At 37.8% G+C, this 17,207-nt stretch overlaps 1 protein-coding gene across 1 annotated transcript in view; it reads left to right on the plus strand.

Annotated features, from left to right (window-relative positions):
• The window catches only part of LOC311437545 (cytosolic phospholipase A2 epsilon-like), a 36,924-nt gene that overhangs the window by 15,429 nt on the left and 4,288 nt on the right, over nucleotides 1-17,207 (plus strand). The window contains exons 6-16 of the mRNA XM_084520928.1: nucleotides 56-187; nucleotides 808-848; nucleotides 7,242-7,284; nucleotides 7,779-7,842; nucleotides 9,120-9,262; nucleotides 9,417-9,506; nucleotides 10,175-10,212; nucleotides 12,064-12,199; nucleotides 13,956-14,092; nucleotides 15,270-15,492; nucleotides 16,442-16,556. Of these exons, the coding sequence (XP_084377054.1) occupies nucleotides 56-187; nucleotides 808-848; nucleotides 7,242-7,284; nucleotides 7,779-7,842; nucleotides 9,120-9,262; nucleotides 9,417-9,506; nucleotides 10,175-10,212; nucleotides 12,064-12,199; nucleotides 13,956-14,092; nucleotides 15,270-15,492; nucleotides 16,442-16,556 (1,162 nt within the window). The remainder of the gene's footprint in view (nucleotides 1-55; nucleotides 188-807; nucleotides 849-7,241; nucleotides 7,285-7,778; nucleotides 7,843-9,119; nucleotides 9,263-9,416; nucleotides 9,507-10,174; nucleotides 10,213-12,063; nucleotides 12,200-13,955; nucleotides 14,093-15,269; nucleotides 15,493-16,441; nucleotides 16,557-17,207) is intronic.

Genomic DNA, 17,207 nt, shown 5'->3' on the forward strand with positions numbered 1-17,207 from the left:
ACTTTGAAAGATGATATAGAAAGAAGGTTATAAAATTCTTAAACTCTTTTTACAGAATGTACTGGAGCTAAAGGTTTGTGATGAAGACACAATCACCAGGGACGATGAACTCTGCACAGTTCTCTTTGACATAGATAAACTCACCGTAGGACGTACTGTTCGAGTGAAGTTTCAGCTGAATCCACTGGTGAGCGATGGAATCAGTGAGAACAAAAGCAAATTCTGTCATTCCACCTAAGCATATCCTCATAGTGTTTTATTACTAAAAAAAAAAAAATTAAAATCTACTTGAAATGTATTTTCCTGCTATTATAAACAAGAATTAAAATCCCTGTAGCAATGCTCCATGCTAGTTGATTTGCATAAGAACAAATCTATATGTTCAAATTCTAAGCAGCTAGAAGTAATTGTCCTGTTGCCTTCATCCAGAATATATCAGGCACAGTGTGTTGGTTCTTGGTACAAGTTCTGAATTCTCATCCAGTTTGAACTGTCATAACAATAACACAACTGATTCTTTTTGTGGGAATCCAAATCTGAAAAATTGGTGTTTTAGCAGAATAATCATATCGTACATCTTCATGCTTATATGAGCTCCAGATGTCAAAATAGTAGTTTTAGCAAATGCTTTTTCAGTATCTTGAATATCTTCATTTGGCAACACAATTTCTTTTGCAAAATATTCTTATGTTCAGGGAATTTTCCCAAGTGCAATTATAAATATACATTTTACAAATGATAAGCAACTAGTGTGAGGGAAGCTATGAAGAAAAGTAATATTCCATTCTTCCTTTTCCCTTCTTTCAGGCACGTGAGGAACTGGAGGTGGAGTTCACATTGCAGAACACGTGAGTAAAGTCCTAAATTCTATATAAACTGTTGTATTCAGTGTAAAAAGTCAGGAAAGCTGGTTCATCTGTGACAGCGCTTCTCAAACCTACATTCTCTGAACACAGTATCTAGATATTTTCATTTGAGTCTAGTAAATTGGGATTACAGAATACAGATTTTTAGGTTTTAAATATCTGAAAAAAACATTTTTTTGCCATGTTTGGCTAGTACTTCTGGGGTGACTAATACCTCCTGGACACCTACTTTCTCCAGTCCTCTTTTCCTCATTGGATTACTACATGAAGAAGGACAAGGAGATCTACATTATTCAAAAATCTTTGACCCTTAGAAGAAGAAATGCCAAGCCTTAATATCTTGTCTCTTTTGAGGGGAAGTTGATTCTCAAATCCACAGAGTTTAAAAAAAAAAGCTTTCCTATAACTTGATATACTTAGCTCATCTGGTTACACACAGGGAGATGTGGTAGACTTGATTATCAGTTCCAGCAAGGAGAGGAACTAAATATTCTGCATAAAGAGCAAGTTCACTGTGGGAGGCTGAGGACTGAGGAACCAGGAAAACTGGAGGAGCAGCACTAGCTTCACTTGTTCAGCTTGAAAGCTGGCAGTGGAGCTCAGGTGTTTAGCTGTTTAGGGAACATGTTTGCTTCAGTGAATTTATACTGTGGGGAAATTTAAGCCTGTTGCACCACCTGAAGAGGGAGTCTGAGGCAGGGTTGTATCTATCTCCATAATATGCTTTATGACTGAGGGCAGTTATTTGAAACGATTTCTATTATCAGTTTGATCCATGATACTGGACTGAAAGGGTTGTTAAAACTCCCTTAGAGGTGGGAGGTATTGTTGAGACCTTGACCAGGTATTTGGGTCACCTTGGGAGGCTTGTCATAATATCTTGTTGAAGAATTTGAATAGTGTGTTTATTCCTGCTAGAAATTAGGAATTGCTGGAGAAAGAGCAGTATTTCAGTATTACGAATGCAGAAGTCCCTTTTCACAAGAAAAAGGCTATCAGAGAGAAAAAAAAAAAGTCCTAGATTCTCCTATTACAGCTCATGGAAACTCACCAGTGTGGGTTGGTTGTTGTTTACTGTGTACATAAACAGTCAGAAGGCCCTGCACCAAGACAAACGGTGCCTATCATAACTTGGTGTCATGAAATCAATAATGGCAATGGGGAAGGAGCTGCAGTAGATATCCCACATGGTCTATCCAAGATATTTCTAGTTAGAGGATGACTTGTGAAGTTGGTATATAAAATCATACATGTACTCATGTTAATCCTGTTTTTTTGATGAGGGACATCTGAGCAGGTTTTTTGGCTTGGGTATTGTGCAGGGGTGGGTTTGTATATGGGGCAAAAGCTGGAATTCTTGAAGCATGTGAGTGCTGGCTTTGTGTGAAACTATTATTTTGGACCTTGCAGCCAGCTGCATTTTCCCAAAGGCATGTTTTATAGATAAAGTCAGATGAACCAATTTCTGCAGTTTGTCAGAGTGAGAATTCTCCTGTTTGGAAGATGATGTTTGGGGCTATGCAAGTAAGAAGGACCCTTGGTAGTCCCAAGGAAGAGGTTTTCAAAAAAGGATTAAAATCATGAATCAGTTACTACAACAAGAACACTTCTGATTCACTTCTTTATTCAGTGGATTCACTTCTTTATTGAGTATGGTACCTCAGTGACTAATGTACTAATTTTGACCTGGAGAAGGATTTTTTTCCCCCCTCAATGTAGAAAAATGTGATGTCAGCGATAATAAGGGAAAGGGATGGTAGACTAAAATTAGAGAACATGGGGTGCATTTACCTTTGTAAGACTTTTTCAGAGCTCTCTAGTTTGAAATACTGAAATAGCTGAGATGGGTTACCAGAAAGCTATGGACCAAACTGACCTCGTCTGTGTTGAACAAGCTCAGCAGGTTTTGGCAAGAGAACAGAGCCCAGTGGCCAAATTAAGATCTTTGGTGGTCCAGAGAGGGATAAAATGAGATACTAACTTTGAAACAAAAGCTGACTAATTCTCCCATTGAGAAGGACACCCATATTGAGAGTTGACACCAGGAAAAGGAACAGCGTCCAGGAACAACTGTGGACTTACCTTGTGGAGAGACTGAAGTATGTTTGTCACTGTTTTCCTGATGAGATGCTGTAGTACAGTCAGAAATAACAAATGAGACCTTGCTGAACGGAAACTGAGGAGGCTGGGTTCCCCAAATCAAGGTTTAAATCAAGGTTTAACTGTTGAAACTTGAGGGGAAACTGGTGGCTGGTGGGCCAAAACCAATGGAGGGGACACAACAGAGCTTTGAAAGAAAGTACAGAGGAAAAGATCTCTTCAGAAAGGGATCACTGGCTATTTAGTGATTTGAGAACCAAATAGAAGACTGTGTAAGTGCCTCTTCCCATAATTTTTGCAGACACTTTAAACAGCTAAGCTATCCCAAAAGCATTGCTGGTCTGAAGTGTTGACAGAGATTACAGATAATTTTCAGATGGGGACGACCAACTATAGCGATGACAGGAAGTATAGCTTACCATGCAGTGCAGTTTCCACAAATCTGATATTGTGATGAGAACAATGGCAATATGCTTTCATTCTTTTTTTAATATGGCAGTTTATCTTGGAAGTGATTACCATCAGCATATTGTCTGACACTATTTATCTGAAGTAGTTCCTTTCACATCTTAATTCCAGACTACAGGTTACCAATTACAAAAATTGCCGTATTAGCCCATTCTTCCTTTCTAGCACTTCAGATAAACAATATCATACATGAAGTGTAACCCCAGGCCAAGAAAGCTTCCTGGGTTGCACCTACAATAATGGCTTTGTCACTCACTTATTTTAGTTTGCCTATTGACCTCACTGCAAAAATTGTGTTTTGGGTTACTTTTACGAAACACTGTTGTAAAAAGTCCCTCATGATACATCATTGATCTTTCTGAAATCGGTTCTGGCGTTCATTCCAGTTATCTTTGGCTTAAAATGTAAGAAAACTTCCACTTTGGTAACTTCGTTTCCACAACTGCGTCATGAATACCTTCTCTAGTTTTGCCTGACTTGCGTCACTGCCTGCAGTACCTGCAAATGCACCCCTCTTTGCTGCCACTACCTGTGGCAGGCACTGAGCCAGACGTTTGATCCTAACAACACAGAGGAAGGCATGCTCCTTCCTCCAAGTGCCTTTTCACCAGCAACCAAGCCAAGGGATTGCAAACACCCGTTTTATGGGCCCATAGCACGAGCCCAGCTGGCGTGAGAGCTGCTGCTCTTGAGCAGCAGTGACAGAAAAGGTAAGGTCATTGTACACAGGTTGCAGATTTGCATATCTTAGTGCTTCTTGTGTTAGTTTGTGGTGATTATTAATGGTAACATGGGCTTTCTCCCTTGTGTTTCAACTGCTAGGGTCCAGCAACAACACGAGCCTTTACGAATTGCTACGGGGACAGGATCCCGCTGGACTAGGTGGCTTCGCTCCCTCAACATCCCTCTCCCCTCTGACTTTTACTGAAGACTTAGGCCTGGTATTAAGTGGCCACAAAGAGACTTCTGATGAACTAAAAGGTACTTTGAATTTCCAAGGAGAGGTCTGAGGGGTGCAGGGTATTTCTGGGTCTGATGATTTTCTTTTTGGCCTATTTCTATCTTCCAGAAACCCTGAGTTGAGGAGGCGCATCTCTAACAGTTCTTAGAAGAATGAAGGACTACTCTTATACAACCTTTCCCATCAGCTCTTCCCTTCTCTTTTATTTTTTTCCAAATGTGAAAGTATTTAAAACAAAGCCCACCTAACATAAATAAATGTAAATAGATGTACAAAAAGTTGTATAAAACTTGAATGTTAATTATTGAAATATGGCAAACACATGATTTTTAGAAAATAAAAACCTTTTTTTCGTTCTGTAGTTTGGCTGTGTTGCTTTGAGAAATTTCCCCCCCTCTGCATGTGGGGAACAGCAGCTCATGCCAGCAGTTTGGTTTGGGCACTGCTGACAAAATTCTGAGTGGGCTGAGTCTCAATCCACCAAGCGTTAAGTGTGCTGTTCATATTTGTATTTGTGGCAGGAAGTCACAAGTCCTCAAGGAGTACTTAAAGCAGAAGTTTTAAGTCAAGGAATGCATCCACCGAATAATTTTTGAGGCTAATAGTTTTCTTTATTGAAATCATACCATCCTCCATCTGTCAGGTCATCAGAAAAGTAGACAGCAGTGTATGGAAAGCACTAAAAGAATGGGAATCTGTATCCATGAAAGAACTAAAATATTGTACATAGCTATCCAAAAATCCAGATTCTCAGGTGAAACAGTATGGTTTTCTACTCTGAATTGGAGTTGTAATCTCAGAATTCATGTGGCTGTAACTTCCTGACAATGTTGACTGGTTCATTATGAACCAGGTATGACTGAAGGAGGATAAGAGGATGTGATCTGGAGCAGTTGTTGCAGATGCCTGGGATGTGAAATGATTCCCTGGGTCACAAAGTCCACCACAGTCTTAGGTACCTGTTCAACAGATACGCAGTGGGGGAGGCATCCAGGTGTCTGTTCCTGGCTTCCCCTGCTGCAGGCCACAGTGTGCTCCCAGTTCTCTTAATAGAACTGAGATCTGCATTATAAAGACCACAAATCACAAGCTGTGATAGAGCAGAGAGCAGAAGTGTTAGTATGTGTAATGAGGGCTGTGTGATAGCAGACTGTTAGGGAAACTAACAGATAGTAAGTGTCCTGTGCTTTGAATAGCAGAAGCCTTCAAACTCAAGGTCTAAAAGCTGAAGGCATAATGTGGAGTAACCAACAGATGACAGCAGCTGGGCTTTACAGCTGTGTCCACACAACTGACCTCCTTCCTCCCTGCAGAGGGACTTCTTGTCTGTCAGCACTTAAAGCCTGTGCTATCCTTGCTCTTCTTAGGAGTCTCCCGAGCTGTTCTGTGCAACAGTACGTGTTCTTCCCCACCCTGCTTGAAGGGTGGAAGAAGCTTTGGACCTCCTAATTATCAGTCTAACTTTACACTTTGCTGATACCAGTAACTGAAATAATACTGCGCTCTACTGGGTGCTTATCTCCATAGAGGGATATCTTTTGCTATCTTTCCACCTTCATTTTACCAGGATATGCAGGCTGAAATCTGTTAAACTCTTTCTCTGCTTTCCTTAAATTACTTAATGAAGTATTTTAGGATAGTGACACTGTATGACAGGTAATGTTAAAACTGTTTGACTACAAAATAAGTAAGTACAGAAGTTTGGATCTGAGAGAAATCTTGAATGGTAACTAAATCAATTTCCCTACAAACAGGTAGAAACACCTGTGTGAATTCTCTGTCTGATGTTCTTTGAACTCTTAAAATACACTTTCAGTATGGGATGATCCTACAAAATTCTTAAGTAATGTTTTCCAGAGCTTAACTGTTGTTTCTTTCCACTGTAAAGTTTTTCTTGAGTGGTGTTTGCTGCGTTTAGGTATTTTTTTGTCATGTGTTTGTGCTGGTATCTAATAGTTTATGAAAATAATCCAACAAATTTTTTAATTAAGTTATGAATCTGATTTTAAAGGAAACTTATTGAATAGTTTTTGCTGAGATTAAATACACATCTTAACTATATAACTGTGAGACTACAGGATGTATAATAAGTCTGAATAAATGACTCATGCTGTCTATGTCAGATTGAGGAGCTGCTGCTAAATCCATACAATTTTCTGTTTGCGTATTCCCTTAGGACTAATATAAGTTATGAGATATGACAATTTAATAAGATATTAAATTATAAGATAATCTTTAACGAAGAACTGCCTATGTGGTGTGTGCTTTGTTTTATTCTTTGAGGGAAAGATATTTATAAAAATTGGTTTCTGCAGTATATCAACCTACTTCTGCCCTTAAATGGGTAAGTGGAAACACATCTCACATTGTGATATGTTAAAATTTCATGTCTATATTGCAAATCTTCTTATAGAAGTGAATAAAATGTCTCCCACCTTAATGTTTCTGTGGAAATCTGGACAAATTCTTTTTTTTTTTAGTATAAAAACTTGGGACAAACTGTATAATGCTTGAAACAATCAGGATAGATGCAACAGTCTCCAGTTCTTCTCAATCTTTATGTTCTGCATCAGTATTCATTACATGTTTTTCTAAAGCAATGATGAAAAAAACACAGCAGTACAAGTTCAGCTTCGTATTCTATTGTGAGAGAAGGATGGGATAGTCTGGTAGAATCTTGTTTGTTAACAGCTTTAAAGAATTTGTAAATGAGAATGAACGTTAAATGTCAAAGTTGATGTGGGATGGGGTGGGTGAGTGAAATGACCTGTGTATTAACTGATAGAATCAAATGTTTATCCAAGTTGTTCCATGGATAACATTGCATTCTCCACTTTATTTTTCAGTCTGGACTATCCTGATGGCATCATTACTAATGGAGTACTAGTGGTAATGTTTATTTCTTACAGTCTTCCCTATGACTTCATAATACTTTTAACTTTGGAAACTGAGTTATGCCCCAAAGCCAGTACTGTCAGCCATTTGTCCTACTGAAAATAAAGGTCTGTAGTGGGTACAAAATTACTCATTAGTACCAATTGTTTATACAGTATGCCCAGAACTAACAATGGTTAATGAAGAAAGTGATAAAACACTCATAAAAAAGAGACCAGTATCTCATTACACCTGTTATTTTGAATAGGTCTCATCTTTATCACTTCATTGGCTCTCCAGGTTCAAGCAGTTCATGAATTGTTCCTCTTTACTTTCCAACCTAGAAAAAATACCATGTCAGTATTATCCTTACGTCATCTGAGCAGATAATAATAGATAATAACTATGTTGCCCATTGATCCGCTAGAGGGGTTGGTGAAGGACAGTATGAATAACTTGCAAAGATATTTACACATCTCTTAATCATCATTTATCCTTTCTTATTGCAGGCACGTGAGGTTTCCTGTTTGGAGGTTAGAGTGGATACAGGCAAGCTGAAGCAGCAATCCACAAGTGAGGTTATTGCTTCATTAACCTATTGTTTTTGTGTTGTGATTCAGTTGTCATAACAGATGTTGAAAAACTAATAATCTGTTGTGCATGCTACTCTAGCTGTGTCACGCAACACTTAGCTTTGCCATGCTCAGAAAGATTGTATCTGCTAAATTCAAGTTATTCAAGTATTTGGTTCCCTAGCAGATCTTAAATTGATGCAAAACTAGTGCCATATATACCAGAATTAATTTTTTTTGAGGGGGGAGAGGGGAGGGGAGAAGGTGCATTCTCTCTAGTTATTGTCAGTTCAAAATTAAAATTGTTAACTAAGTTGAATCCTTAAATTATCTTATAATCAAGTTAATATAGGGAAGGCTTATCCTGTATGTTTAATTTGGGGTTGAGTATGCAAACCACTACCAAAACAGGACTTTGCCTGTAAAATATAGCCCTTATAAATATAGCAAAACTCCTCAATAGTCTTTAAGTTCGTTCAGTTAAAACAAACAGCTCATGTAATGGTGCTCATGGGGCAGATCTCAAGAAATCAGTTGTTTCTAGTTAATTCATGAGTGGAAAATTGACCTTTATGAAAAAAATTGTAGCAATGGCTGAGTTGTATGGTAAGAAGATTCAGTCTGAAATGTAGCATGAGGAGGAAAGGCTAGTTGCTTAAAATTATGCAATGATCCTTCAAGGGAACAGTATACTGTGTCTCTGTGAATGCCAACACTTTTCTGTGAAGAAACAGACTTTGTGTTGGCAGGCATTTTTGGTTTTGGTGACACAATTATCATGGAAGAGTAATGGCAGAGGGCATGTGTCAAGTATTTCTGTATGGCTTTGAGTCTGAAATGCCTGCCTAGGAAATATGACACATATATACAAGGTGAAATATAGGAAAGGAAAGGAAATATATACAAGGTGAACCAGAACAGACTGACATCAAATAAATGATTTTTTTAAATTGTGTGAATTATCCAAAGCTTCTTTAAACTGACACACCTTTAAACCTAAATTTTGGTTTTATGTATTTATGAGGAGCATAATGACACACTACAGGACTTCAAAAGTGTGTAATTTCTGTGTATTTATGATTTATACAGATCTACCCAGTGTTTTATATTATTTTTGATCTCTTTTGGCCACACATAGTCTACTTAATCATTGGGGTATAAGAAAGGTCAGACAAAAAGCATACGTGTTAAAGGCATATTTTATTTATCAGTTATGTGTGTTTGCTTGGAATAGTTAAAAAATAGTTAAAATTCTTTGTTCCCTGCCTTTTTGTTTAGATCGGGAGCTTATGTTGACAGTGAAAGGATCCCATGAAGGAAGCCAGAAGATTTCACTGGGCTCTGACGCTGGTCTTCAGAACATTGTATTTCACTGCGTCATAAATGACCAGACAAGACTGGATATCACATTACCAGAAGAGGTATATTCCCCTTCTGTATGTTGGCATTAACCATAGTGAAATTAGCAGAAGAACTGAGTGTCAACAGTGAAGTCAACTAGCCCTCTTAAGAGGAGAAGTACTAGACAGGATAAACCTTTCACATGTATCCCCACTGTTCTTTACATTGTTTCAGCTGGCAGATAAAAATGAAACACAGAGATATGGGGTCCTTTCTTTCCCTCTGAATTCACTCCCTTTGCAGAAGGAAATAATAGTAGAAGAGGTGAGTTCTGTGAACCTTTTGAAATAAATATTTTCAAATTGTACTTAATTATAACCTGCTAGAGATAAGGTTACTAACTGAGCAAAGTCATTGTGTAAAATTATATGGATACTTATCCAAATTTTTTTTTTTAAATAAGACCATCCTATTCTCTTTTAAAGGAAGCAGGTGGTAGCAATCACTGTAATAATAGTTAAATCTTTGCAAAGCCACATACCAAAATTAGAATTAGGTGGTTTCAAGGAACAAAAGTGATGGTCATATGCACATGTATTCCAAAATTTCTTTATGCTTATTGGGGGTAATTCCACAATAACTATTAAGCTCATATTCTGGATTGATTTTTTTTAATTCAGATGTAGCCTAAATATTGATGTTCAGAGTGGTTTGTGTGTGTGTATATATATATATATATTTTTAGTGAGAACTTTTCTGGTTCTTGTGTTTCTTCTAAGTATGAATGCTATGAGTTAGCGTAACATGCAAGTTCATTACTCCAAGCAAGCTTATTAGATAAGAGTGAGTTTGGTTCCAGAACAATATGAATCCTAGTCATATGAACTATTTTTTGAGAAGCTCTTTTCTTACTGAATGAGTCTTGTCTGAGCTTGAAGGAAAGAAACATTTTAAAATTTGGTGGTAATTAACGTTATTTTCTTGATTTCTAGGATCAGTCCTTTGAGGTGTGCTTGACAGCAAGAAAATGGTAAGATAGCCTCTTCTTGTCCTAGTGTGCAGGATTACTGTAAACTATTTTTTTTCTCTAGTCAGTGGAGAGAGGAAAACACCATGTGAGTGCTTTCTCCTGTAGTCAGGTGGTGCCTGAGGTAAGTGCAAATCCATTGTAGTTTCAGGATCATGCAAGTCAATGTGAGTTTGACTCTTTTTTTTCTTTTCAGAGTAAGTTATCTCATTTTATGACTACCATTCTTAGACATGAATAAAATTACACTTTTTGGATATTATTTTTGTTACCACTTTATGCAAATCTGTCTATTGGTACAACGAGTGAAATAGACTCTATCCCTCTTTGACTTTGCAAGCTCACCAAAACAAAACAAAACAAAATCCAACTCCTAAACAATCAAACTGAAGGGTGGCCTGGCTTCTGCTCCTTCTGTTTCTGAGCAAAATGTGATCTTGGACCTGACCAGCTGCACCTCTACACCTTACAGGAACAGAATGGCAGTAGTGATGGGTGAAATTGAAAAGAATGAGGCTTTATGGTACAGCTGAAGACTCTATATGGTTAACAGCATCCTCACTATTGTGTGACATACACAGGGGAAGCAACTCTGATGTTCAGAGCATGGGAGGAGTCTGTGGAGATAAAATTCAGAGCATAGGACAGAGATCTATTTTATCAATCTCAGCCCATAACAAATCTACTGAAATTTCAATTTTACAGATTATAGAGAGAGCAACTGCACAAAAGAAAGTGCTACTGTTTTTACATCTACACTAAAAAAGTTGCTTGCTTTTTAGGTCAATCAAATCACCTTATTCTGTTCTCAAAATTAAGCTATCATGTCCAAATTTTTCTGGAGAACAGAAGATACTGACATTAACCCTTGAAATATTTGTGTTCATGGAATACTAATGAAAGTAATGTTCAAAATAATATTTTGCAGCCACTAGAGGGGGATGTGATACACAAGATTTGGGCAATATTGAGTGCCCTTTTCTGTAATAAGTATATTTGCCTTTTTGAAAAGCACAAAAAACTTAATTGACATTTGTTTGGTATTGTACTTTTTTTCTGCAAAACCTTTGGCTTGTATTTCACACTTCTCAGGGGAGAGAATGCAGTGTGGCTGCCTGTGCAGAAAAATGATGGATATTCTTATGTATTTGTTGTATGAGGCTTACCTAGAAATCTACTCAGCATGCAGGTGAAAGGCATTACAAATCAGTGGAGCTGCAAGTGAGCATATGGATAAGTGCAGGTGAAGCAACCACCCCAAACCAACAAAGGCAGAACACTATGCAAAACTTATGCTCTCCCAAAGGGTCATGTGCACTGCCTAGGATTACTCATCTATTTATCCAACATAAGCAAAGACAGGCAATGCTGCAAAGCTTCCAGTTCTAGCTGGCTCTCATGGGACAGTCTAAGCAGCAAGGTGATGGTGTAGGACTTGTCCTGTGTTTTCAAGCTCTATCAAACTCATTGTTAAGAGCTTCACTTTCAGATAATGTTAGTGAGCAGTCAATACCTGAGAACAGGTGATGCTGGCATCAGTTGAGTTTTTCAGGATGTCATGGTGACAGAAAGGAATGGATACAGGAAAAATCTCACCTATTTTGTCACTCTTTCTCTAGCTTGTGTGACTTGCCTTTTGTGCTCTCATCCACAAGAAATCTAAGGTGTCTTGGACACTCCTTTTATCTTCACTACTTTTTGCTGCCAATAGAGATGCTCCTTTTCTTCTATTTTTTTGATCAATATGTAGACTTAAAAACAGCTTGTTTGTGGAGTTCACTGACTGACTGCCCTTACAGGTCCTGAAATTGGCTATAACTGATGTGCATTGATTAGTCCTGTTGTCTGTTCCAGCTCAGGAGACCTGGATGTGCGCTTGGGATTTAGTCTGTGCATGGAGGAACAGGACTTCCTGCGGAAAAGGAAGAAATACGTTGCTGCTGCTCTGAAAAAGATTCTTAATTTGGAGGAAGATCTGAAAGAGCATGAGGCAAGCCATACGGTCCCTGGTAGTGATTCTTCTCCAGGGACTGGGGCCTGGCTCACAAACTGAAACATGAAAAACCAAAATAGCTTAATTAATCCTGCTGTTCTAGGGCAGGCCCAGCCACCTAGAATAAGAGATTTGCAAGAGAAACCAGTATTCTGGTCTGTGTGGAGATGGCATGATGTGCCTTTACAGACCCAGTTTAACCCATTCCTGTTTATTCCTGGTATTGCTCATGTGTCTCAGGAAGAAAATTTATGGTGAGCAGATACAGAACAGCTGGAGGGTGTTGTTTGGGGAATAGCTTGCTCTAGGTCAGTAGGAGAGGCAAGGCAATATTCATGGCATTCATAAGAGGATTCTGAGATGAGGAAGCTAAATTTTTGCACAGAAACTATAGTTAAAAATACTTCAATTTGTTTCTGCAGCAGAAAAGATGCATTGTTGGGAAAACAACTATCAGAATAAATCTGTCAAGCTGGAAAAAAGAGGGTGAATCTTGTAGCATAGTTGAGCTGTACAGATTACATTGTCAATTAGAAGTTGTTTAGCTTTATCACTATAGGTCATGCTCCTGCTTCCATATTTATGTATAACCTTTGTAACTGCTTAAGCCTGGTTGGACTGTAGAAAATCAAGAAAGTACAAACTCACCAGCTGCAAGAATCTTCGTTAGTTGACAGTTAAAAGGGAATGCTTTTACATAGTGGTCTGAGTTTCCTGAGACATGGTAAGGCCAAAATGGTAAGACCAAAGTTTGTTTTTGAAAAAAGTCTAGTTTTTCTGGCACTGCTACTCATGTATTTAATCTTAAAATTTTGAAAATATCCCAACTCCCTTGTTTACCAACTTAAAAAAAAAAAAAAATCAGTTCAAAGTTATAATTAGAATTTTAATTTGTGCTGAAAAAGTAAAACCAGAACATATATTCTGATTTCAATGAAGATTTTTCCTCATTATTATTGTATAATCTCCTATATTTTAAGTTCTTACTAAGTTCAGGGTTAGAACAGCATCTATTTTTGTTTCTTCTAGTTTTGTAAAAAGGGAGAAATATTTTCTTCGAGTTCTATTAATTGTCTTTAGAATAGTCAATCACCTGATGAAATTAGAAGTTATTACTTTAAAGGTAAAAATAGACATTTCCCATACAACATGTAAGCATCCACACAACTCAAGATGTTAATGGAAGCAAATGGTGTACTAGATTAGGAAAAGATTAAGAGAAGAACAGTCTCTTCAATTGCACTTGGAATTTAGGAAGGAAAAAAAAAGCCCTGTCGATGATTGTGCCTCAGGACATAAAGTAATTTCTGGCCTGAGGTCAGGAAGGCTTCAGCTATTGTGTGGTTTGGCTGATTACAGGGTGCTGTGCATTCTTCTGAGACACCGATCATTGTTAGAGGCAGAATCACAAATCCCTAATCTGCCCTGCCATGGTAAATCCTGTATTTTTTTTTATGCTGGCTTCTAATAATACACCTTGAGAAGAATTCCAGGGTGATGAGGTTGATTTCCAATTATGTATTAAGTAAACAGCCTCCTCCGACCCAATGTGAGTGGGTAAGACATGAGCCTTACCTCTCCAATCAATCAGATGGTGATGATGGAAGCCTTTTGCATCACACCCTTTTTACACAAAGTAATGCCATTGCTTGTTATCAGTGCCTGTAACCTATTATCTGATTTCTGCAGTAAGAGGTTTGTCTCTATTATGTGCATGGCTTTTTCTATCATTTTCCCTTGCTGTGTTGAACAGGTGCCAGTGGTGGCCATCACGACTACTGGGGGAGGGACAAGATCACTGACAGCAATGTATGGCAGCCTACTGGGACTCCAGAAACTCAATCTGTTAGACTGTATTTCCTACATCGGTGGTTTATCGGGTACCACATGGTAAGAATGACCCAAACAAGATATGTTTGTTCTCTGTGCTTGATATTATTGATTGTTTGTACAGCACCATCAACTTATGATGCATTTAGTAAAGCAGAAGATTTCAATTTTCCTGTTTCCACCTAGAACCAAGAAACAAACATACCCAATAAGCAATCAATCATCACATTCATCAGCTGCTTTTTTCACCACATTGACATGGTCTGTGCCTGATATTTAATGTAAATGCTGTATTACCTTTTCATATTTTATTAATTATACCTTAGACTGAATGCAGTGAATTTGTCTTTATACGGGAAATTGAAGAAAGATGGGAAGAAGAATTTATGCCTGCCATTTGCTGGTTAATCTCACTTCCATTTTGGATTTAGAGTGCATCTTCCTCTGGTAAAGGACATTTTTGGGTCTAGTGGAATTAATGTTGTTGAAGATGATCCAGAAAATGACTCTGAGCTACCAGCCTCAGACTGCAGTTATTGTTGTTCATTATGAAGTGCTCTCTTCTCCCAGTGGGTGTACAGCAGACAATGTCACATTTAAAATAACTTAAAAGTAGATAACCATGTGGGTTCTAGCTAGATCCACTCCTCTACACTCGTCTGAAAGTGGAGACAATTTTTGCATTGAATTTTGTCAGTCCTTTATACATGTCCAAAACTTAATGGCAGGCTTGTCTAAGTATTCTTTCAGCTTCTCTGTATGCATGTGGAGATCTGAGTGTACCTGTCTGTGATTTTGAGGAGACAGATAAGACTGGTCATACCAGGACCTGAGAACTGCCTAGTCCTCTCACAGACAGGAGTCAGCAGCAGATACCTGGGAAAAAATATTAGACTAGAGCAAACTTGTAGTGGCTGTTTGCTAAAGTGTTTCCCACCTTCCAAATAAAGGATTTTCTGAGGACTTGTGGAGTCAGTGTATTTAATAGCCTTGGGCAGTTTTTTAGTTCCTTGAATTTCTCAGATTATTCTTGAGCCCGCAAAGTCTTACCATCAAAGCAAGGAAAGCTTGGGAGAGGTTTTGAAATCCTCTTATTTCAAGGGTAAACAAGTGTGTTTAGTTTTCAGTTGTGAACCCCCATATGAATTGAAACAGGCAAATAGCTTGCAAAAATGTACTCTGAAGCCAAACAACACAGTTAGTTCTCTTTCATTGTTCCCTTCTAATGTTTATTCAGGACAATGGCAAACCTGTATGAAGATGCTAATTGGTCACAAAAGTATCTGGAAGAGGCGATCAAGGAAGCTCGCAAGCAAGTAACCAAAAACAAGATCTGCTGTTTTAGTCTGGACTGTCTGAAGTACTATTATAATGACCTGATGGAGAGGACTAAGGAGGGACATAACACATCTTTCATAGACCTGTGGGGGCTTGTCATTGAATCCATGCTACATGATAAGGTATTACTCCTTTTTTTTTTTTTTTTCCCAGAAGCCTGATGAACATCTGTAACTGTAAAGGAGAAAAAATATTTCCTGGGACACTGTTAAATACTACTAATGCAAATAATTAACTTAATGTTTGATTAAATGCTGTATATTGAGGTTCATTATTAAAACACTACTCTCATTTTAAAGTGAGGTTAACCTTGAAGGAGCCATGGCATTTCAAAAGTGTTCTCTTCTTGAAAAAGAAAAAAAACAAAAACACAAACAACCTTATGAAAAATGTATTTGGAAATGTACCCTAATCACTTTGAACATTAAATATTACAAAACATGACTAGAAGAGGTGCTTAAAAATTAGAAATTATTTACTTCACTCACATAATTGGACATATGCTTTTACAAAGTGCCTTAGTTACAGGCTTTATATAGGGGGATTATTCAAATAGTAGGAAAGGCCATTCTCTAAATATGTTATCAAGGCTTAAGAAAGATTGATAGAAATATCATTACATTTAAAATAGCATAACTTAATAGTTTACTTCTGGTTTATGCTTATCCAAGGAAGTTTTACGTTGTCACGTGTGACTGCAATATATTCTTGCATATGAATATGCTTGAGAATGATATTAAAATCTGATAAAATCTGCTACCTGAAATCCAGCCAAGGAAAGTACCTTACCTTTCACTTAGCCATGTATTTATTCCCGGGAACTGTTTTTTTCCTTGCCAAATCTACACACAACCTCTCTGCATATCTCAAAATCTGAGAACCCATATAGGGGCTGCTGTTTGCAGGATACTTGCCAAGTTTGGAATATTCCAAGGCAGATGCACTTCTGAACAGTATAGTGAGATGAAATCAGGAAGGAGAGTCTGGATAAAACTAATAGTTGACGTTATATAATTTCAAGTACAAGTTGTTTGTCACCTCATTCCATTAACCAGTTTTAATTAAAACCAGAAAGACGAACATAGACTCTCCGATCAGCGGCAGGCAGTGGATAATGGTCAGAACCCATTGCCCATCTACGTGGCCATCAACCTCAAGTCCAACTATAGTGCTCAGGCATTCAGAGGTAATGATAATCTAGTTTTCTCATACTTTTGTAATTTAAGTAATCTGAACTAAGACTAATTGGATGTAATCAGCTTCAATAATACAATAGTCCTTTCGTTCTAATCACAAAAAGATCATTTCTAAATGTTGCTAGGAGCAAAAAATATATTTATACCAGACGAGATGCTAAACTCACAATTTATCCTGGTCACAGGAACATTTTAATTTAACTTACAATGTTTACACCTACTCCTATTTGGAATAGTTATAGAGAGAACTCTGAATTTTTAGGTCTAGTGGTACAAAAATCACTGTTTCCTCTGCTATTGATTTTCACGATATTTGTTTAATACGAATAGCTGAGTACATGATGCCAGATGAATGTTAGGCTTTCTGCCACTGTTGCCCTAAAGGAACCACGTTATACCTGAGCAATACGCACTTTTGGGCAATATTAACTGCAGAGAATGCTTACAGTTTCATTTAGACCAAGGTTTGTCTGCTGGAGACTGCTGTGTCAAAAGACTTCACAGCCTAGGACTACCCTCCCTTGATGTGAGAGGATCATGTGTTCTCTCAGCATACTGTGAGCAATATAGGTACAGCACTAGCTGGTGAACAGCACGTTATGAGCTGGACAGTGTCTTTTTAATTTGTACATTGTCACTAT

Source organism: Aythya ferina, assembly GCF_964211825.1.
Source record: "Aythya ferina genome assembly, chromosome: 5".
Taxonomy (NCBI): domain Eukaryota; kingdom Metazoa; phylum Chordata; class Aves; order Anseriformes; family Anatidae; genus Aythya; species Aythya ferina.